At 35.8% G+C, this 23904-nt stretch overlaps 2 protein-coding genes and 1 non-coding gene across 9 annotated transcripts in view; 1 reads left to right on the top strand and 2 right to left on the bottom strand.

The window, feature by feature from the left end:
• Positions 1 to 1003: 1003 nt before the first annotated feature.
• Trnaa-agc (transfer RNA alanine (anticodon AGC)) lies at positions 1004 to 1075 on the bottom strand. The gene has a single exon. It is a non-coding gene; the product is annotated as a tRNA-Ala (tRNA).
• A 4650-nt stretch (positions 1076 to 5725) lies between these two features.
• Positions 5726 to 8357, top strand: LOC109402174 (gametogenetin-binding protein 2-like). Its single transcript, XM_019674811.3, has 6 exons — positions 5726 to 5779; positions 5846 to 6002; positions 6074 to 6646; positions 6701 to 6879; positions 6940 to 7810; positions 8098 to 8357. Exons 2-6 carry the CDS (start codon positions 5907 to 5909, stop codon positions 8281 to 8283), a joined length of 1905 nt encoding a protein of 634 aa, XP_019530356.3. The 5' UTR covers positions 5726 to 5779; positions 5846 to 5906; the 3' UTR covers positions 8284 to 8357.
• Positions 8358 to 9425: 1068 nt separating this feature from the next.
• Positions 9426 to 23904, bottom strand: part of LOC109402173 (acetylcholine receptor subunit alpha-like) — a 42027-nt gene continuing 27548 nt past the window's right edge. For 4 of the 7 annotated variants that reach the window (XM_062843034.1, XM_062843030.1, XM_062843050.1 and 1 more), the window contains 8 exons: positions 22626 to 22741; positions 22388 to 22556; positions 22060 to 22196; positions 21660 to 21748; positions 21547 to 21601; positions 21258 to 21380; positions 20863 to 21109; positions 9426 to 12813 (listed from right to left, as the gene is read on the bottom strand). In XM_062843034.1, the coding sequence (XP_062699018.1) occupies positions 12622 to 12813; positions 20863 to 21109; positions 21258 to 21380; positions 21547 to 21601; positions 21660 to 21748; positions 22060 to 22196; positions 22388 to 22556; positions 22626 to 22741 (1128 nt within the window). In that variant the 3' untranslated portion in view covers positions 9426 to 12621. Of the gene's footprint in view, positions 12814 to 20862; positions 21131 to 21257; positions 21381 to 21546; positions 21602 to 21659; positions 21749 to 22055; positions 22197 to 22387; positions 22557 to 22625; positions 22742 to 23904 lie in introns of those variants that run through there. The other 3 variants (XM_062843044.1, XM_062843036.1, XM_062843062.1) reach the window with 3 other exon arrangements.

A 23904-nucleotide genomic window follows, 5' to 3' on the forward strand; every position in this document is an offset into this window, starting at 1 on the left:
TTGGTTCGGAATTCGATACACTGTGAAATATTTCTGCTCAGTCACTTAGTAGTTCCTGCTTTAAAATTGAATAATCCTTTGTTTTCTCACTTAGTTTCAGATTAAAGTGGAACAACTTATTGCCGATGAGTTGTCCAATTTTTCACGAAAACTGAATAAGAAAACAATCGTTTTTTCGATTACTTGAGTAGGATCAACTAAGAAGCTGTGTAGTTATGTTTCTCGGTGTAGATTGACAAGTTCACGCTAAGAAAAAGCTGCTCTAAAATGGGCATGATTCACACAAAATTGTTCTAAACGTAAGTACAATAATCGCATCATTTCATAATATTCCTGACACAATCAAGAATATTATACGACTTCAATTGCGCTTTTAGTTGTCCTACTTTAGCTCAAAAATAAGTGAATTTTCTGACCGTGTTCAGCTATGCAATTCTAATTTGAAATTCGCAGCTGAGAAAAAAAAACCAAACACCCAAAAATATTTCTACTCAGTGGCTAAGTAAGTAAGAAAACAAAGGATTTATCGATTTCGGAGTAAGACCAACTCAGCCACTGAGTAGAAATATTTTTCAGTGTTTGTTTTTTTTTATTTGGAATTAAGCCAGTGATGACCAAACTGCGCCCCGCGTACCTTACAACCCCACCCTCAAATATTTTCAATAAGCCATTTTACGAGACGTTTCAGAACAGCTGATCGCAGCAGCGGCGTCAACTGACAGAATTCCAGACACGTTTGTTTTGCTGGAATATCGTGTAATTTTTGAAAAGGTACTTGTTCGATAAATTGGAGATATGAGAAATTTGAGCCAAAATAGGCTCAAAAGCTGTCGTAGAAGGAATACAAAACTCAATAATTAATCAGGTATTCGTTGGTATTTCGTTGCGATTCACTCGTTAACTTGCGAAAATAAATTAGATAAAAATTTCTTATGAAATTCAAATAACTCAACGTACATATGTACAGATGGGTAAATTATTGGTTAAATTGGGAAAAAATCCACAGCTCAGGTGAGATTTGAACTCACGACCCTTATTCGCTAGACAAGTGCTTTACCAACTAAGCTACCGAGCCAATTAATGACCAGGCAACTTAGTTGTCATAAGGTTCAATTCTAATCTCATCGATCTATATCATCTTCCCCTAAACCACAACCATCTCTACATATGTACGAAGAGCGAGAGCGATTTGTTTATTGTTTCTTATTATGGTTTTAGTCAGTTTCAAAAACAACGCATGACTTGCGCGCAGTCATTGACCATCATCAACCGGATGACGATTGAAAACGTAAACATTAGAGCGCGTACTTCTGTCGTTTGACTAGCCTCATAAAATCTCAGATACTTTTTCAAAACGACGTATAATACACGCAAATCGTATGTTGATACGTCGTTTTGAATAAGTATCCGAGAAATAGACTATATTATATACTGGCAACGTAGAAATGATACACTAGAAAACTTATGCAAAATTCAAACAGGATTTAATTTTTCTGCAAATTCACTTTTAATAACACAACAAAGTATTAAACTTACAAAAAATTTTGTTCAATTAGAATCATTCCCCTTTGTTTTGAATTGGGTTCTTTAGGGGTATCCGGATTATTTCATAATCAGATTCTCCGCCCAAAAACTAGTCTAAATCCAAATTTTCATAATTTTTGGAGTCCGGGATCTATTTTTAAAATGCATTTAAAGTTTGTATGGGGAAATTTTTTTATTCGGGTCGAACTGTCATTTTATCGATTGAACTGTCATTCTATCCACGAAAATTAAAACTGTTTTATTGATTTAACCATCAAAACAAAGGTATTGAAATCCAATAAAATCACGTTATACTCAGAAAAATGAGCTCTTTCGATTAGGCTATAGAAAATAGCAATTTTAGGCTATAGAAAATAGCAATTTTTACCAAACGGTTTTTGAAGGTTTCCAAAACCAAGCTCTTCGCGTCGCCCAGGTTCCCTAACATGTATTCCCATGTACAAATGTCCAGTGGGTTCAAATCGGGGAGGAAACCAGCAATGTATTCCGATAAGCTGATGAAGCACGGTAAATTTTGCTTGCATCACTGTTCAACAACCACTGCCTTATGAGTCGGTATTGAGTCCTGCTGGAAACAAAAGCTTTCTTTTCCAAACAGTTTCTTGGCACTGGGGAATAGGTGATCTTTGATCACGTGTTGTAAAAAGAACTTTTTGTTGATTTGTATGCCCCTGTCGTTGAACAACAATGGTAATTGACCTTTTGTTGATATGGCGCCACAAACCATCACCGCTGCAGCACTTCGATATCGTTGAACCTCTCGTTTGTCGGCGGGAATTTCCCGATGACTTGCTTTATACACACGATCATTTTGTTTATTCAGAGACGCATCTAAAGTAAAAAATTTTCGTCATAAAAAAAATGTTGTGAACAGCGTGCGTCTTGAGCTGAACGCAAGATCTGGCAACCCTGTCGGAAATATTCTTCAGAGCCAATCCGTGAATCCTTTGTTTCTTAAAAGCCCCATATCTATGATCCCGTTACCCCAAGCACACTTATTTTCAATGCAATAGCATCAATGGCAACGTATGGCTCCCAAACTAATGTATCATTTTCACGTTGCCACCCTGTAAATACAATTAGGAAATAAAAACTAATAACTGTCAATTTTATAGAAATATGCATGAAAACATTGATTTTATAGATAATATCTATAAAAATCCTTAGGCATAATTTCTGGGTTGGGTCAAAAAATGCCGATTTTAGCGTTACGTAATAAATGGATGCTGTTCAAGAACAAACTAAGAAGCCGTTCATAAACCACGTAGACTTTCTGGGGAGAGGGGGGGGGGGGTCTGGCCAAAGTCTGCATACAAATTTCAAAATTTTTGTGTGGATGAAACTCTACGAGGGGGAGAGGAGGTCTGAGTCCAAATTTTGGTATACGTGGTTTAAGAACGGCCCCTTATGTGTCTCCGAAGAAATTTTGGCCGCTGAATCCGAATTTGGAGAGATTTGCTCCAGCACGTCACAATTTTGAGCTATATGTACCTCTATTTATAGGGTAAAATATATAATTTTGGAGCTAAAATAACGAGATTTTTAGATAGATAAAAAAAACACAATTTTGAACTTTTTTAACTGCAAGCCTTTAAGCATGGACATATTTTTTAGACAATTTGATAGAATTTATGCAATTTATGTTAGAAACGATATTTCCCATACAAGTCACCTTCCTTATTTTATGCCGGGACCCGTAGCGTAGTGGCTACACGTTCACTTCATAACTGGATGATCATGGGTTCGATCCAAGCCCCGGCACTTGCAATTTTTGAATTTTTGAATTTTTGAAAAGGTACAAGAGTCACCATCAACAGCCGCGTGCTCATCATTCTACCATGGACAGGGTAGAAAAGTGCCAATTGGAATTGCTCACGCAGTCCCCTAGTGGACAAAAGAGCTGTAAATTACACGGTAAAAATTCTGCACGCTCGATTCAAGGGAAAAATCCCTTGATTATTCAACATATCAATCAACATGATCAGAAATGCTTTATCCTTTGAATTCACAATGCTGTCACTGTTGACCTAAGAACCAAAACAAACCCACCGGAGAAGTCAACTGAAAATCACTTCGATTTGCACTAATGTACAAAGCTACACGATCTGATGTGAAAAGTTCTTGAATTGGAAATGACTGCTTTAGACATGAAAGTTTATCTAGTTGACAGATGGTAGAAAGTGTTTCGCTTCGAATCACAGCTTTCTAACAGTCGTGAAGTAGAGTAGTGGTAAGACTAGAGATCATAACGGTCAAGGTCCGAGTATCAAATCTGGGTTTGGGACAAACAGGGACAACTTTTTTTTTATTTTCGTTTTCAAATCAAAACATTGTCAAGAGCGTATTGAAGCGATGTTCCATTGAAATTGAAGAGGCATTGGATGTTCCTTTCAAAATGATATTCAAATGATACCGAATTGATAGGCAAGTAGTGCGAATTCAAGTGCCAATCCCCTCATATCAGCGTGCAGATTTTTTACCGTGTAGGTTAAGTGATTAACCTTCACGTACCCGACCTCCAACATCTCATTTTCAAAATGCTGGCATTTCGTCAATTTTCAACCAATTTTTTTGAAGTCGCTCTCAATCGTTCATAAATTTTTGCAAGTTTATAACACCCAAGTGGCCATGCAATATCCAGAACCATTTCGGAGATATTCCGGATTGTGCTGGGGTCCGGGCGGGTGCCGAAATGGCTAAAAATGACTATTTCGTGTGATATTGTGTTTGAACCATCGATTTTCAGTTGAATTTTTATTGCGAACAATAAAACACAACTTCGATAATCAGATTTGAATAAGATGACCTATCCAGATCACCGTAACAGGTTCCGCGGGGGCCTCATTGGGGACACTTCTGGTTTTCATCCAAAACATGTCGTGCGACATATCAAACTTCATGATTTTGAATGACTGAGTCAGAAACGATACCCTGAAGCCTGTATCAACTAATATGACCACCCCAGAACATCTAGCATAGGTTCCACGGGGGTGACATTGGGGACATTTGTGATTAGCAACCAAAATATGCCGTGCGACGTATCAAACTTCATGATTTCAAGAGATTCGGGCAGAAAAAATTAACTGAAGTGTGTATCAACTAATATGACCACTCCGGAACACCTGAAACAGGTTCCGCGGGGGCCTCTCAAACACAATAACACACGAAATAACCACTTTTAGTCATTTTGGCAAAACAGACCCCTCTCCCACCCCCTGACCCCAGTACAATCCGGAATATCTCCGGAATGGTTCCGGATGTTCCATGACCACTTGAGTGTAATAAACTAGCACCAATTTATGATCGATTAAGGGCGACTTAAAAAAAATCGGATGAAAGTTGTCGGGGGTCGGTAATGTGAAGGTTAAAGAATAAAAAAAAGTCACCCTCCAAAAGTTGCATGCAAGTTTACTTACTGACATAAAATGCTTAAATCTATCAAAATTGATTTGCTGAAACAAAATATTTTGCATGAGTCGTTAATTTAGATGTTAATTGACCAGTTTATCCTATGCTTAAAAACATATTTCCGTTCAATAAAAAAGCCCAAAATCGCACATTATCGCCCATAATCGCATATATCGCTCAAAATCTCAGCTCGGATTCGGATTCAGCGGAGACTGGAGACGACTCCCACCTACAGCAGAGGAAACTCAGACTTTAGTCTGTCCGGTAAGGTACGATGTGTGATGGTTTAACATGGTAGTAATATAATAACAAGGTAAATTATTCTCTGGTAATATTCAATGTCAATGAACCAAGGAAATGGCATCTCTATTTCACCAATGCAAATGTTTTCGTAGCCAACATGACAGTGGCTTAAACAGACAACTTGTCTTTTGAACACAGAAACATAGTTTTATTGCAGGGTAAGAAAACAAGAAGACCTGACTGTTCTGATTTGAATAATCACTGGTTGGTCGAAACGTTCGAGTCAAATTGCATCAAGATCAAGGTTTGATAGCATACCTGATTCGAAAACAAAAAGGCTTTTCATGCGCCCTTTAGTCAAAAGGCTTTATGCATATCCTATTGGATTTACACTGGTAAAACAAGCAAAACGTCAAAAATCTGTCATTCAGTTATCTGATGTATTGGTCACCAAACTGTCAATGTCATGAATCTGAATGTGCCTGTGCAGCATTGCAGCCCACCTCGTAATTTGTAGTTATTTCATGTAGATGGCTCGCCATCTTAGATTTTGACATCCATTGAGAATCATCCTCAAAACGACGTGTGTGTACATTTTGGAAATTTTCTACTTACAATTTTATAAATATAATTATTTTTCACATTGTAGATTAGCTGGTTATTGTCGAAAAAGAAATACGATTTTGTGTGCTTTGCAATCGAAGTGAAATATGGCTAAATTAACATACGTTTACAGATCAGATGAGATGAATTGTGTAAAAGTATCAAAAAGACAGCTGCCTCTAATAGGAGGAGAAAACTTGATGGTAATGTGTTTTTATTTATTTATCATTTTTGTGTTTAATACCTATTAATTATTTTCTTGTCTGTTCCTTAGATGCTCATGGACTTGAATTCCAGAGGGCTGGTATTCGATCAGCCTCCAGTAAGAGGACAAGATCTAGACGAGTTCACAAAAAAATACAAAGTGTTGAATCCAGCTGAGCTGCGTTTATCTTTGAACGTACCGACCGTGGAATTTACGTCTGTTCTTAGCCAAAATGTGCCTTGCGTTGGTTGTCGCAGAAGTGTTGAGAGACTATTTTATCAACTAATGCTTTCCGGTCACCCAACGCTGGATCCGATTGTTATTACGGGAAGAGGGGTTTTAACCATCAATGAGGATAAAATGAAATCCCCGCAAGCATTGTGTACTCTTCTTCATAAACACAAGCTAGTGTTGGACGAGCTACTAGATAATCAGTTCCGGAACAGAAAGAATTTGCGCTGCAATTTACATTCGCTAGACACGTTCCGTTCCCGACCGTTCTCGGAGACCTGGAAGGATGTGTGGAACTGCATGAAACAACAATGCAAGGATGAGCTTGCTGTAATTGAATCCTCCGAACTACATACAATGCTTGATGGATATTTGAAGAAGCATAAGTTTTGCCAAGAATGTAGAACAAAGGTAGGCAATGCGTTTTTGAGTTGATTGCGATTATTGCTAATTATTGATTTACAGGTGGAAAAGGCTTATTCGTTACTGATAAATGAAAGTAATCCAGCAAAAGAGAAAGGATATGTTGCTCATCTATATTCCGGAATAAAACGATGTCTATCTGACAAGCACATTCATTTACAAACAAAACTTGAATATATTGACGCTCTAATAAAACGTGCAGAACCGGAACTAAATGGAAGGTAAATCATTTTAGTATTTTATGCAATATGATTTTTTCAATGATATCATTGTCCTTTCAGAAATTCAAAAAATCGTGAGCGACATGCCAAAACGCTTGAAATTGCTCAAGAAGAAGTACTCACCTGCATTGGAATGTGTCTTTATGAGAGACTTCGGAGAATTAGTGTATGTTTGCGGGAAGAAGAAAATGCTTGTCAAGTGTTAGCTGCGGTAGCTGTTCATGCGTTAAGTCGTAGTTTTGACATGGCAGTTGAGAAGAAACAAGGAATCAGTAATTTAGAATTACTGTATGAGGAAATAAGTCGCGAAGAACGATGCAAAGAGCACAAGAAGGAACAAAAGAAGCTAAAGAAACGGAAGAAGCGCAATGAAAAGAAGCTAACGGATAATGCTTCGGACAAACTAGCAAAGTGTAGTGGAGAACCCGATTCCAAAATATGTTCGTGTTCAGCTGATGATATTGAAGAAGACGATGAGGAAGACGATGATCGAGTAATGCTTTGCGATGGAACAATTATCGATGCTGGCCCTAAATCGATTGCACCGATGAACAAAAATGAATCCGGTACAACTAAAACGCAAACTATGGGATGTGATTGCTCATCGTGTCAAGGATCCAGCATTGAAAAGATAAATAATACTAACTCATGTAGCAGAACATCATGTGATGGAGGCTATTCTTCAGAACCTCTTCATTCCGAATCATTACACACTTCTTCGAATGTGGACTCAGCAACATCAAGCTTAGTTAGTACTCCGGAGGGCTCTGAAGTTGCATGTTCTGATGGGTTATGTAACCATGGAGGATCGGTACACTCAAAAAATAAATATGCACCGTTTTCTCCTAGAAATTGCGTTGGAACATTACGATCACCAAGCTTTTTGCAAAGTTCGATTTCAGGGCTTCCAATGACGTTACAGGAAATGCTTGTAAGTGAAATAATCTATAGTACACAGCAAAAAATAAATGCAACCCGCCCGATGTAATTCATTCCGATGTACTAAATAATCAATGTAATCACGATTCCTATGTACGATTATATCGTTTTGATGTAAAATCTTTTGTTTTTATGTGTACATCGTCCGATGTAATATTCATGCAACCGACGTATTGATCGGGTTGCAGCAGTTCAGATGTAATATTACACAACAGTTTTTACTGTGTATGTGCTATTCTGGAAGGCGAACATCCTTTCATTTCTTCCCGTAAATTACAGGATAAGTCATCAACTGAGGAGGATGACGCGGAAAACGATTTCATCCCTAATGAATGCATACTGGAGTTCAAATCACGCAGCAACGTTATAAAGAAACAACGAGAGGCTCTCCGCCAGCAGCTTTTGAACAATTTCAAACAACTATGCGTCAAGCATTGCAAGAAGGAGGAATCAAACGAAAATTGAAGGTGAGGTGTTTTTGAGATTTAGCAAAAATGATAATTTTATAACGTTTCAAATAAACATAATATATGACGCCAGTTGCTTTTTATTCATCAACATAAAAGGAACCATAGACAGCCCTTAACTTCTCGTCCGTGTAACATAGTTTGCGGGATAAAAAATCGAACTTTTTTTATTGCATAATCTGAAAGTATGCTTGCTAGTTTTTTATCCTTACAAAATATGTAACTCCTTGAATATATAAACAAGGACAATACTCTCCCGTATTCAGTGGGTGGTGTAAAACGAGTTGTAAAAAGCAGTTGATCAGTGGAGAATGAGATCTTAAACAATGCTGAGAGGAGTACCATATGTGTGGGTTCCTAATACACTACCGGTCATAAGTATATACTCACAAAATCTATTGCAACAATATTGCATCACCCTGACTCACCTCGATATGGATATCTCTAAAACCAGATCACCTGCAAAAATGCCGCCTTCAGAAATATTGTTGCTTTTTGGGCTTCTGAATAACTTTGCTGAAGACAGTATCTTCTTAAGACCTCAGGTTTTGGGGATATCGAGGTGTGTCAATGTGATGCAATGTACTTAGACGGCTAGTGTACGTCTATGGTGCTTATCGAACACTATCATATTCCTAGTTCTCTCTGAGTGTACCCACCCAAGGCTGTACGATGTTGATATGACACTCTCTATTCCCATGAATGGTCAGGTAGGTCTTCTTGTGGAAATCGTCAGGGCATGGATGCTGTGTTCTGTTATTGTGTTGTGTGTGTCGTGAACTTGACATGATAAGACCTATGCTTCCATCTCATACGGCGACCTTGGGAGCTACCTTGAAGCTCTCGTGAGGCCGTCGGTTGTGAGAAAGGTACAACTTTCTTCCGGGATGAATGTTTTTTTTTTTATAGTTACTCACGAGATTTTTAGGCTATTTCATCTCTCTTTTCCGGATGAAGAATTCACATGTCGCTGTCCATAAACTACGTAGACTCATTAATGGTTTTCCTATAATGTGCTATCAGACTATTGTTTTTCATTCCCATTGAACTCCAAGCTACATTTTTTGCAAATATATTCGTGTGAACACACTTTAGACTTAGGTATTTTTTAAGATTGTTCGGATAATAAATGATTGGCAGTTCTGGAAATTTTATTTATTTAACAAATATTTTTTTGCAACAATTACCACAGTTTCAATACATGTCATTGCGTTAATGGTATCTGTTTTTTTTTTGTTATGTACGCTTGGTTAGGCTTGTTTTACATAATGCTAATTTGATTCAATTCAATAATTGATATACATGTTTCTAATTTATTTCTAATATCTATGTTAACGTTTCATGTTTGATGGTGTAGCACAAATGTCTCCGCCATTTATGTTCGATCTTATTATACTTAACAGATTTTCTTGTTTTAATCGAAAAGTAAAATCGTAAAAGGTCAAAAATGTTACAAAACATTCAACCACCAAAAACATTCAAACCAAATTTTCAACTCTTTCGAAATTCTGTCACCAATAAAACGCGTGCTCTGTGGCTTAAATGACTTTCAATTTAAAGTAGATGAGAAAGGATGAAATTAGTTAATACTAGCTGGTCAAAACAAGATCACATCGGACCACGTGGTTCATGATCGGTCCTGTACGAAATTGATGTTTAAATCATTTGTATAAATTCATATACTAATATAGATAAACGTTTATATTTATAAAATATTAATATAAAACCTAGCAATGTTACAGGATAATTCATTTAAAAATTAGAATGAATAATTTTGTTTTAACAAAATATGTTTTTCAGTCATTGATAAATCACGAATTTAAACTAAATGCCTCATTATGTAAGATAATATAGAATTTAAAAACAAAAAGTTTATTTTTTGTTCTTTGAATTGCTAATTGAGTCAGCTCATAACAAAGCTTCTCAAGGAAAAAATAGCCAGACGTCCGAAGTGTTAGAATCAGTTACTACCTTCGAGTTTTACCTCTATTTTCTTTTTAAAAATTAATGCAATGCTTAAAAAATTGGAAACAGCTAAATTCTGGTAAAACATCGTTTATAAATTTTAAAAATATGCATTCACACAAAAATTTAAAAGTTTAGAATTTGCTAGTAAGTTAAGATAAACATCAATAAAAATAAAAAAGAGATTAAAGGAAAACTGCTTTAATTAGAATAACTAAAGGATAATTCCTTCATTTTCGCTTTACTTATATGCCTGGTTTCTTCATACAGGTAAACCTAGTTTGAGGACTACATATGCTCAAAACGGAGGTAAAGAAATGAGTCCTAATACCTGTTAATAGTTGACTGCATGTAATAGCATATTTACAACAATCGACAAACATGAGCTCTGATCTTTATTTTTTTGAATTTCTTTGTTTACATTTCATTTGCAACATTGGAATTTCCTCCAAATAACTAGCATGATATTTCGCCTGTGGGACTGTTGTACGGCTAATATCCAACATAACAGTACCTTAACAGCAATTTATCGGCACGCAATGCAAAATAATGTTTGGGTTTAATCGTTACCAAAAATAATACACTTTACATTACGTATTGTTCATTTGTGTCATGTTGATCTAACTAAATAAATACAAATACATACACTAATAGTGAATAAACACCGCAAATAAAAATTTATATAATGTAATATGAAAAGATAATAATAATACATAATTCATGTAAGCAATGAATATAACGTAAAAAATCTAAAATGAATGTAAAATGTGTACAACGTGTACAATTCAAAAAAGTTATGTCCGTATCTGTTTTGAGTTAAAAGTATGTTTAATAGAAAAACAAATATGCGGAATGTCAGTGTATTTCATATAACGGCATATTTAGAAATGTTGGCGTCCTGTGCTGACAGCTATGCCTGGTGTTTATGCAGATGTTATAAATATGCGATTTGATGCAGTTTGATCAAAGATATACATACGTATATAAACATTTTCATCCATAAAAAAATGTACACAAAATGCTAACTGATAGAGAGGAGACCCTTTTGGGCAGTAGTTCTATTTTGGATATAGTTGCACAATAATTTAGACAAACAGACGTCTCACCCTACTCACTTCCTAGCGGTTAGTTCAAATTTTCTTTAACTCGCAAATCTCTCGTTCACGACGCTCACATCGTTTTTCATGTTTAACGTTTGCTCACCTACTTAGCGGTTTGCGGAACACAATGTTTTCATGACGATGTTATTAAACTCATTTGTTTTTCGTGTGATACGCTCATTTGTCTATAATGCAATCGTAATCCAAATGCATCTCCTCCCTATAACATATCACAACGATTATTCTTCACAATGCTACTTTTGTTTCTAAGTATATGCCTATTTTATTCGAACCGCTCTTAGTATTCGAACATTTTGGAGCTTTGGTAATCGTTCATGCCCTATGTGTAATTGTTAACTGTCAATATATTAAATTGAAGATGATGTCTACTTTTCACTTCAAGAGCATCACCAGCATCCGATACTTTAAAATCTTACTTGAGTCACTTGAAATTCTGTGACTGATGTTCACATAAAAATGGCCACGAGTTTTCAATTAAAACAATCGTAAATGACGGCCATTTTGATCAAACAATATTTTAACTGGTTGTGCAGTATTGAGGTAAAGCCGAATTAAAAAAACTTGAATAAGATAAGCTAAAACTTATGACTTTTTGTAAAAGTACGTTACGGTCTAAGGGAAGGGATGGGTGTTTATTGTTGCGAGACTAGAACGGGGTGACGATCCATACAAATATATTTTATTGTTATACAAAATATGTTCAAGAGGGGGAATGGGAAGCGAGTTGGCAACAATCAAATTTTTTGTTCCATAATTTGTGTGGCATGTCTAACGTCCATTAATAAAAATAATATTATTTTTTAACGTAGTGTGGATTGTAAGAAGAACCTGATAAAAATGTGCATATACATTTTATTGTCCATAAACATTCTAACTTAATATTGAGCAAACAATGTTCTATCGTGGATGATTGTTAAAGCATTCATTGTAACAGCAGTTTCATAACACATGTTCCATTTATTTTTACGGCAGTTTTATTTTCACATATAATTAAGTTTTAGTATAAAATAAATAACTTGTTTTGATACTGCAAAAACAGATTTCTTCAGATCAATAATTATGCCAAACATTGGAAGGAAAATATGACAGACATAATAAATTGAAAAATATTTCAACTAAACTGTTTAGTTTCATAACAAATATTACATAAATCGGCCATTAAAAACTCTTTCATACACCAAAACACAGGCACTCATTCCTGCAGCACACCCTAATAAGATCAAAAGTGTTTCCAGGCTGGTCCTTGTTTGCTATTGTGGTGGACACCGAACTACTGTGGATGTAGCTAATTCATCAAATGTTTTGTCGATAGGTATTCGATCGTCGTATAATGTTGGAGCTTGTAGTATAATGCCGGCGGTTCCAGCTAGTACCGCTAACGTAAATATCCATAAAAATAACCGATCCAAAACCATCGCAACGTATTTCCAGTCCTCTTTCACCTGTGGTATACAAAAAAGAATGAAATTATCTGTTAAAAATAATGTTTTTTTTTTCATTTAGTATTATATGGGCACAGCTGCAATGATCAAGTTAGGTGTGTGGCTATCTTGCCGAATGTTGCATAACATTCAATCAATTGAGTTCGGGAAAAAATGCCACAACTGAATAAAAGGGATAGCCGAGCGAACACACTTAAAATAAAGTACCGTATTCAGCTGTTCTATTTTCGGTAAAAGTTCAGATTACCGAATGTTCAGCAGCATATTACCGAAGTTCGTCAAAAAATTACAGAACGTTCAGTAAACTCTACTGAATTACCGATAATGTTTACCGAACGTTCGGTAAAAAATAGCCGAACTTCGGTAAACTCTGCTGAACTTCGGTAATCCGAACTTTTACCGAAAATAGAACAGCCGAACAAGAGACTCTGAAATAAGTGTGTACTGACTTAGATTTGCTGTTGAGAGCTCAGTGAGAAACAATTGAGCTCAAACATCGAAATCTTAGTTTGGCACCTCCAGCTTCAACGATTTTTCCCGCTTGATCATTATACAGTCGACTCTAGTGTAATTCTTCCTATATCTATGGTTTGATAGGTCCCTATAATTTGCATACATTTTTCCTCTCTACATGTCGAATGTCGATATCTCATCATCTCGTAATGCTCATTTTCAAAGGTTACTAGACATCGCTTCCTAACATTAAAGCTTCAGATTCACACCTGGGCTGCTACACAGCACATGCAATAGTCTATTTTATGAAACGACAACAGTGTTGATATTGATATTAACACTCACGGGCTTGGGCGCAACCTCCTGTCAAATTTTCATTCATGAAATGAGCGATCAGCTGATCCGAAACGTCTCGTAAAATGGCTCATACTGGAATAAGGCAATCCATGACGACTTTTCGCGATGGGGGTGACAGCCAAAAATGTAAACACAGTGTGAGTACTACTTAGCAAAGTTCCGTCAAGTGTCGTCAGTGCTTAACAAATTCCTTTGTGTTCAACTGTCACCCCGATCATCGGATGTCAAAAATACATGGTAAACAAAAAAAAAATCAGCTGATCGCATCTGTCTTATGGATTGCCTTATAGTTTGGAGTCATGTCGTCAAACCAAATTGTATTGTATACTGAGCCATCTTCAAGGGTGGCGAAGTATCTTACAAATCTGTCAAAGCAGAATTCCAGCATTCTGGTCAAAGCATTGACTGGCCACTGCCGACTCAGCTATCACATGGCGAATATTCAGCAAGCTGATTCATTTGCATGTGATAGCTGTGAATCCAATCATGGAACTTCGTATCATTTGATATGTTACTGTCCAGTTTTTGCGCAACTGCGTTTCCGAGTATTCGGTAAACACTTGTTCTTAACCCGCTGCACAGTGGGGAAAAATAGGTATAAAACGCGAATAAATTCCATATCTCTGCTCGGAGTGGATGGATTTGAATGAATTTTTGACACAAGATGCAAAAATCGCTATAGTTTCAGATAAGGAGGGTGTCATTCGCCGCACGCTGCTGGAAATAAGTGTACTGAGCTCATTTTACCCCGCGCTCTCTCTCTCACACTTTTTTGAGAAAATCCTCATCTATTTCCGACTGGCATGCAAAATTAATAACTTATTTAACTCGTACTTGTGTAAAAACTTTCATAGTATCGGCCATTTGACATAAGGATGGTCCTGCTCTTATAAACTGTGTTCTACTCCAAGCGGCGATACATGTAAAATTTTAAAGAAATAGGTGATATCGGGGCTATTTGAAGATATTCCAATTTTTGGGGCCGTGCGGTGAGCCAAATCAGCTCAATTCAATAATACGGACGTTTTGACACAAATACGAATTAAATAAATAATTTATTTTGCACTCCAGTATTTTTCCAAAAAGGTGAAAATGAGAGAGACACTGATTTCCAGTTTCGTGCTGCGAATGACAACCTCCTTATCTGAAACTGTACACGGAGAAACTGAAAAACTCAAAATTAGTTACTTTTAAACTCAATTTTGAGTTCTTTTTCATCTCCCTTTTCATGCGCTCTTTCTATTGTTGTCAGAGAGTGAAGAGAGAAACACCCCAACTTTTGCAGTTCCGTGCGTCAAGCCAACACTGAGTTTCTAGCACAGTACTCAAATTTGAGTGAATACAACCTAGTCAAAATTTCGGTTGGGTGGAAAAAACTTAAAATTAGGTATTTTTTTCACAAGGAAGCAAGCGGGAACAACCCAACAAAAACATCGATTCCATCAACTCAAAATTGGCTTGACGCACGCAACCCCGAAGTTGGGTGGAAAAAACTCACTTTTGGGTAGTTTCGTCTCTCCGTGTAGAGATTTTTGCAGCTTGTGTCAAAAACTCATTCGAATCCATCCACTCCGAACAGAGATATTGAATTTATTCGCGTTTTATACCTATTTTTTCCCATTGTGCGCTGTGGTAAAGAGCTATAGGCTCTCTTTCGCTTTATACCCCAGTCAGACATGTGATACGAGTGTGATTCCTGTACAACGGTACGCAGTGTCAAGAAAATTTTAACAAGACTGACTTGAACTGAGAGAATTTTCAGTATGGCACTCATTTCAAGTGCAATTGTACAGTGATTCTTGTATCACGTGTGTCATAAGTATTATGCGTTATTATAGTGCCCTTTTCAGGGCGCTGTTTGAACCCCGCTGTTTGAACCATGAGAGAGTAATGGAGACCTCGGTCATGCTACCCTAATCACAAGAAGTTGAATGTTTCCATTCGCGTTTTGCAGACAGTCAAGGGTTTTTGTTCCTGAACACTTTTTGGGTTCCATTTTGGTCCCATCAGTAGGTCGGCTCCAGAGGCACGTTCTCATAGATTTGAGGAGAAAATTAAAGAAAAAATCAAAGGAGTCCCCTCTTGGCTAAAATACCCTATATTTTAGCGCCCGCCATTCTAAGCTTTCATACGATTCAGTATGGGAAAAAATACTTTTTCAAAGATAAATGGTTACAGACAACTCCTTAACCCCTAAAAATATGTCGATGATTTTTTTTCACGATGAACCAACCCTTCGAAGACTACAAAGCGATGGTAAATTATTGATTATTTGCAAGGAAATTATGTTTAACATGCAAGGAATAACAATAAATAATAAAATCTCGTTGATTTATGGATCGGGAAAGGCTTTGCAACTTTTTTCCCAATTACGTCGAATCGTATTGCGGACCTGGAAGGTCTGATTCCTCGTGAAGTTTCCTTCTCGAATCATTCATCGACTTGTTTTTAGGATTGTGCGATATTTGCCAGAAAACCATTCGCCAGAATGCCATTGGCCAGAAAGACATTTGCCAGAAAATACCATTTCCCAGAAAACCGTTTGCCAGAAAGAACCATTTCTCAGAAAACCATTTGCCAGAATGTACCATTCCCCAGAAATATTCCAAAGTTCTCAATCCAGAAGTGTTCCCAATCTAATGATAATTTTAAAAAATCTAATTGAAAAATAACTCGTGTTCTTTATTTGTTTGGGATCGATTAGCCCACAATAACGAATGTAAAAATGTAAAATTTTATTTTTGTTCAGATTTATATGCCAAAGTTAAATAAATTATCGGAACTGATGTAAGAGCAAACAAGAAATGATTTTAGAGTAACTTTTAAAGAAAAGCCTATAGTTTGAAGAAGGGCAAACCACTCTGAAACAAAAAAATGATGTGGAATCAAACCGTTAACTTCACAATACATTAAATCTGTTATGTTATTCAAATATTTTATTGCGCACAACAGCTTATTTTAACAATTAGTACATTTCCACAAATTTGTCTTGTGGAGAAATTGATCATGATGTGGATCCAATTGATCAAATATTATTTTGACGGAATTTGATCCATACTCATCAAAGATTTTCCTTTCTTCAACACATTCCCAGCTTTTACTGATATGGAATTTTTGGCTTTACTTATATTTTTCAAAGATTCCCTGCTTTCAATTGAAAGTAATTTTTTAAGCTTATTCTTGACAATAACAATAACATGATCCCTTTAAATAATAATTTTTGTGCCAAACAGAAAAATTATCCGGAATTGTTGATCACACACTTAAGTCAATCGAATATCATAAACAAAAACCTTTCGGAAGCAACGAGTGAAATACACAGAATCAATAACTCAAGCGACGGTTTCACCTATACCATTAGCCTGACTGTCACTGCCCGAAAGCCATTACCATTAGGCCGAATATCACTTGATCAAATGCTATAAAAAGCTTGTTCTTGAGGAAATTAATTCTCATAATTCCAGCATAGTTTTTTCCTTCTTTTAATCATCTGCTGTTCTTTCTGGATGAACTTCTTACTTTATTTGCGCCATTTCTAACCAATATATTCTCTTATTACGGTAATTGTAATATGTGAGCTTAACATATTTGGGCTTTGGTATTATGGCTAATGGCGCTCCGGCTACTGTTGTAGAATCTTAATATCAATGGTGTTAGGGCATTCGACTGAAGGCCGTTGGGTCGAATGTCATTTGATTAAAAAGTTATTTTGCCGAATGGCCATATTTTGTCGTTTTCTCCTTTTATGCTGTTAAAATAATTGTTGAAGTTGGAGCTACTGTATTTTAACCATGAATCTTTCCTTCTTTTAAATATAGGAACAATAAACGGGTCTAAGATCTGTTTTTTTTTTCAATAATTAAACTGTTAGTTCCGCAATACCAGTATTGCTTTATGGTTCTAACATAATCAACAATTTATTCCAAAAACTTGTCTTACAATGAAACTAGAAAGAACAGCCTGTGTTTAGAAGAAGGAAAAAATCACTATTTGAACTAGCCAAGTAACCACGGTGCTGAAGCCTTATTGCATGCAGATACACGGTGTATTCAGAACAATTATTACTTTACATGAACATTTAAGGTTGATTTAATGTGAAAATGACAATTATGCGACTGAACTAAGATTATACCGGTATAATCTTAATCTTAATTTGATTTTATAATTGACCATTTCCACTTTAAATTAGCCTTAAAGTTGCATGTAAAGTAATGATTGCTCTAAATACATCGTATATCTGCACGCAAAAAGGTTTCAGCACCATGGTTACTTGGGGAGATATTAGTTTAGTTGTATAAAAATAGTGTTTTGCATCGAAACCGTTGATGTTCAACTAGTGAATTTTGCCTTCTTTTAAACATTATCACAGAATGTGTATTGAGTTTTCCAAAGATTTTTTGGCTGAAATGCGAAGAAGACGACTGCATGTTGCTATAGAAACAAAAAGAATAATGATTTTGTTCGTTTTGTTCAAGTTATTAGCGAAAGAGAGAGTCGACGAAGAGAAATCGATCAAGTCAGTTAGGCCCTTATGAAACATCATTGTCGAAGTATCAGCTAATTATTGGAAAACCGAACAAATTTAAGAAACCGATCCGATTCCTGTTCCATAATCACTGAATAGCGATTCGTGATCACCATTCTATCCATTGACCAATCGGCCTAATGTACTTCGGCCAGCAGTATTTTCACCATACCAGATGTTTGTGGACCTATGCACTTATTGCCTAGTTACATCGTAGTCTCGAGCTTAGTATCATACAGGCGTATCTGTAATGATCGATATCTCTTCATCGATTTTCTCTTTGCTTAATAACTACCGGTGGATCATTTCCAGTTGTTTTCGTTGTTCTAGTTCTAGTCGTTCTTTATCGAAACGAACCAAGAGATCATCCTAGCGGTGAACATATCAAATTATTGTAAAAGATTGAAACTGACGACATTTTTTATGTTAATAGACTGAAATTAATTCTTAGGAAATGAATAAAATTTCTATTTGCCCGAAAGTACCATTTGCCAGAATGTACCAATCCCCAGAATTTAATATTTAATATTAAATTCTGGGGATTGGTACATTCTGGCAAATGGTACTTTCGGGCAAATGGTTTTCTGGCGTTTGTCATTCTGGCGAATGGTTTTCTGGCGAACGGTTTTCTGGCAAATATCGCACAATCGTTTTTAGGGCTGTTGGGGAGACCCCTAGCGATTTTTCTTTGAAAAAGCAACTTTCTTTATAGTGAATCGTATAAAAAGGTAGAAAGGTAGGCGCTAAAATATAGTTTATTCGATTGAGCTGAAATTTTGTACAGTGAATATGGTGCCAAAATGGATCAAAAAAGTATACAGGAACGAGAGTTTTATCATTTTTAATATTTTTTTTTTTTTTGCTAGGTTTCTAGCTGCACTCTGAATAGAGTCGAAACCAACCTCTACACTAGACCTGAAGATAGAACAGAAACGTAATCTTTCAGAAGCAGTTTGCCAGCCGTACGCGGAAAATGATATCCATTAAGACACTGTTGCAACTGACTCAGAATGTTACGGTAGAAGGTTGGAAAGTTTTCAATTGGTCAGTCAGTCAGGATTTGCCTATGTAGTGTTATGGTCACACGGTTTGTGTTTGTCGTCTTGTTCGATTTTGTGGTATGGTTCAATATGTTTTTCTTCTCGTTAAGTCAGTGGTCGTATGTTTGTTTTTTCATCGAATCAATCAAACCCTGTATGTTAAAATGTAGTCGATCCTTTGTCAAATTGTTTTCTTGATTTCGCTAATCGTTTTCTACTTCTCTGTGTTCATCTCTTGTTTCCCTCAATTGTCAACGGTCCAAAACCCACAGAAACATGCAACTGAACTTCTGATATTTTTCTGTTGGTTCAAAATACCATCTAAGAGATAAACAAAAATACGTCAAGTTAGTCAGTTGATTGCAATAAAATTTTAAAATAATAAAGATTGCTTGTCAACTATTATGTATTCGTCTCCCTACAAATACTATGAAAAATGTTCAAATTCGTTCAATTGTCCTATCGGTCCTACCTTGATAAACCATGTCATTTTCTCAGGCGTAGCCTAGAAATGCCAACCTAGTCATACACAAGTAACGTTGTTCAGTTAATAAAAAGCAGTCAGTTTTTGTCCAAAATGTCACGTCGAACGCATTGACGTCTACAATGCGTTTAAGTGTTCGCACGTTAGCTTCGAATCTATCAGCACAATTAAGTGCTGCAAATCTCCTACCCACTATTAATTCTTCGGTCGATTTTAATTGCTTTATTAAAAAAAATATGACCAACTAACATTCTAAAAATTCGAAAACGCGACTATGACATTAATAAATTCTAATCAAAATCAACCGAGAAACGTGGGGAATAGAGCCCAAACAACATTTTAAAGTCAGCTGGCTGTAAAAGGTTCCAAAACCTGTCACAAATCCTACAATACTTTTATTAGGATTTGTAACGATCATCAAAACCTTCCTCAATCCAACCGACTTGGAACTATTGCTTGGGAATAGACTCTAATGAGCCCTGGCGGATCCTCCATGTTTATCGAGCATGTCTGATGCATATGATCAGCCATACTCCATCTGCAGCAGCCGGTTCGTGATGAACCGTTGGAGGCGCATTAAAGTGTTAAAAAGGTGATATGTTTCACTAAAGAACACTACATTACAATAATCAAAATGAAACTCCTTCACTTTAATACCGTCAACCCCTGCGAACTTGGCCAGGGAGTTTTATCATTTTTAATAATTTCCCATATAACCGTGCCCTAGGCTAATACCTACATTCATCAGCGGGTTCGTCATTGGAATTAACGCGAAAATTCAGGTACCGATAGAAAACCTCAAAACCCCTCTTACTCAACGTTTTGCCGGATGGCATAGCACCGCCGGCCAATTCGTTATTTGGCCGGCCATATTCGAAACAACGCGGGACAGGAAACAGAAACGCGTGACGGTTTTGAAAACGCAGTCACTCGCGCGCACAGCCTGCTACAATCGAAATCATTAAGTCATACTATGTCATAACAAAGTCATAAATATTTCTTAAGCTGTTCATACAAAAGTCATGGTTGCCAAAGGCATTATGATAAACCGAGCTCGATACTCTGTACGCTCGAAAATCTCATTGACTAAATTACATTATTGTTATTGGTCACTATGTTACTTAGCCATATAGCTTAGTGCATGAGAACTTGGTAATGCGGAATGTTAAATTGTATGCCGGTCAACTTACCTTCGTAGAATCCTCTAACATTTTAGTGTGCTCGGCAATAAACCGCACACAGAAGCAACTTCGATGAACCTCGATGGGGCAGCTAGAGTGCGAAAATGATGGCTGCTTGAAAACCGGACTCTTGATGCCGGATGGAACTGCTGTATCCGCTGCAGTCGATAATGACAACTCTTCCGACTCTGAATGTGGAACTGCCAAAGGACCGTGAATCTGGCAGCTTCCTCCAAATGGGCCGGTCCCTGATAGACTGTGCAATTGAAAATTACTTCTACCATTTGCAACATTTTTGATCGATGAATGTTCATGTAGATATTGAGTGAATGTATTATTTTACCGCAAACAGATCAATCAAAAAAGAGAAAAACGAATCAAATATTATTCAATCTTATAAATACCTTAGTGGAGATTGATCATCTTTAGATGATGTCCAAATATGTAAACGATCTTTAAGGCGATTTAATGCGGTGGTCGAATAATAAGGATAAAAGCAAACTTTTGGATGTTTTGGCAACAATTTTCTACAAAATTGAGTTGAAAATAGAAAATGCAAATAACATACAAGATATTATATTATGTATTACTATAAACAAGTATCAAAATATTAAATCTAAAATCATTAAGCCTTAACAATAGCTATATGTAATAGTAAAACAGAAGCAACAAATAATGGAATAACTTTTTTACCTGTGATTCTCAATGTATGCCGGTCTCTTCATGAATAAAAATCGAGGAAGGAAATCTACAAATAGTAAGTATTGCATAGTATTGCTTTCTAAACATGTCCAATCCATATTTACCAATGAAGAACGTTTTAACCCATGGGGCCATGCGATGCGTTTGCGGTGATCTGAAGTGAACGTTCAATACTACGACCGTAACGCATATACTGAAATACATGAAAAATATTCGTTAGCTAATTGACATTTTCAATTGTAAAACTGCTCATGCTTGCGAACAGAAGGTAGATTCGAATCTACGAAAAGTTGAAATGATAAAAGATTTTTAACTAACGTGTTTAGATTTAATACTTAATTTTGAACTGTTTTTTTTTTCAGCTCGAGTTCTTAATTTTTTTTTTTAAGATACTGGTAAGGAAGTTCAACTTTTCTCTTTCTCATAAATGAGGATCATACGGAATATATAGAAGAATCTTTGAAAACCAATAAAAATGAAAAAATGTGATTCATATCCACTTACCTTATAGATACTAAAATCATGGCAAATATTAAATATTTCCCCAGCAAAGGCACTACCAGTGACGTTGGTGGGATGATCTCAACAACCAGGAGGAAGAACACATGGAGACTAATTAAAATTGATATCGAAAGTGTAACCTATAAACGGAGATAAATGATGGGGACAAGTTACTAAATTGTTTATTATTAGGTGTTAAGCGTAGGTTTTTGCACTATATACGAGCTTGCCATGAGGTAAGAAAATATAAAAAATCCTCTAGAATAAGAATCACTGGTTTTGATTACTTTTTGTTGAAAAAACATGATGAAGCATATAAGAAAGTTCTTACCTTTTCCCCACTATCAGATGGAAGGTAGAATGTTAAGACAGTTAAAAACGATATACCCATACATGGAATTATGATGTTCACGGTATAGAACAACGTCTTACGCCTCATTGTTATGTTGAATGTTATATCAAGGTAAGGCTCATCACAGCATGTGTAAAATTTTTCATTGCTAAAAAGATTTTGGAATACATTAGTCAGGTTGTAGTTTTTATTAACATATGAACACTTAAATATTTACCGAACTGCTGGTACTTCCAAGATATCCCATTCGACCGACATGTAGAACTCGGACAGGTCTACTCCGACATCCACTATGTTACTTCCCGACTGTTCGTCCATGTGACGTAAGTCAACCTGAGAGAAATAATATTTAAGTGTGTTTCCAACAAATTATAGTTCGCATTCATGCATTAAAATGGATTATTATTTTAACTGATTTTACAAATTTGTTAATAATTGAGCTCAAAAATTGAACGAATTTGAACAAATAAGAACATTTCCAATCACCATAATCAATCAGTAACATAATGCATACATTTAAAAGTGACTCATAAATATATTGTACATAAAAATTTAGCTTTGTCAGTTTAATGAAACTAAGTAATATCTACGTTTGAAATTATTTGCAAAAATAGAGATATCAATGGAATAATCTGATTTTTCGTATAAGATTAAAAAAAGAAACAAACAAATAGTGTGCCAAAAGCAGATGTTGTATCAAAGTGGGAGGTAGTGTGTAAATCAAGAAGTAAAACGTTTTGTCAGTTGCAGACTGCCGTCTCACATCCACTTTGTGATGCATAATAAATGATGATATATTGTTCTCATGCAATTTTTAAATTTTAATTGTAAAAGCTAGTGATCATAATAGACACGACTTTCTGGTATGAGTGACCCTCAACAATAGCATGCATTATCGTAACAGGATGTAAAAAATCAAAAACATAGTGTAACTTTTAGTTATCTATTTAATGCAATACTCAACAATATTGTGGCATGATAGGCTTAAAATTAGAAACATTGCTATTATTTTAATTGTGTTTAATAGATAAGTACAAAAATATACAATATTCATCAAGGACGCACTACAGCGAGCATGTACATAATTTATACTGTTGAGTCAATGTTTTCTGATAGTGAGAAATCAGCATTAGTCTAAATTCAAGTAAATAAAATAAAAAAAAATACAATAAGGGGATTCACTTAACAGCGTAAATAATTATGTGACCTATATTTTGTATTAATGTTTCATGAAATTGCGAATGAAATAATCAAAGATTACCTTGGTGATCGCAATGTATAAGCAGATTATAATTTGTTCAGTGGTTTAACGCTGTTTAGTGAATCCTCCTAATGTTTTTTTTTATGATATGTTTTGTTTTATAAGGATTCGGATTGTTTTTTCATGCGGAGGCTTAATACTCGAAAGAACTTCAATAAACAACTTCTAGAGCGAAAGAACTATAAACCTACTTTTATGCTCAGTTATTTTTCTGTAAGCTTTCTATGTAATTAAC

This window comes from Aedes albopictus, chromosome 1, assembly GCF_035046485.1.
Source record: "Aedes albopictus strain Foshan chromosome 1, AalbF5, whole genome shotgun sequence".
Classification (NCBI taxonomy): Eukaryota; Metazoa; Arthropoda; class Insecta; order Diptera; family Culicidae; genus Aedes; species Aedes albopictus.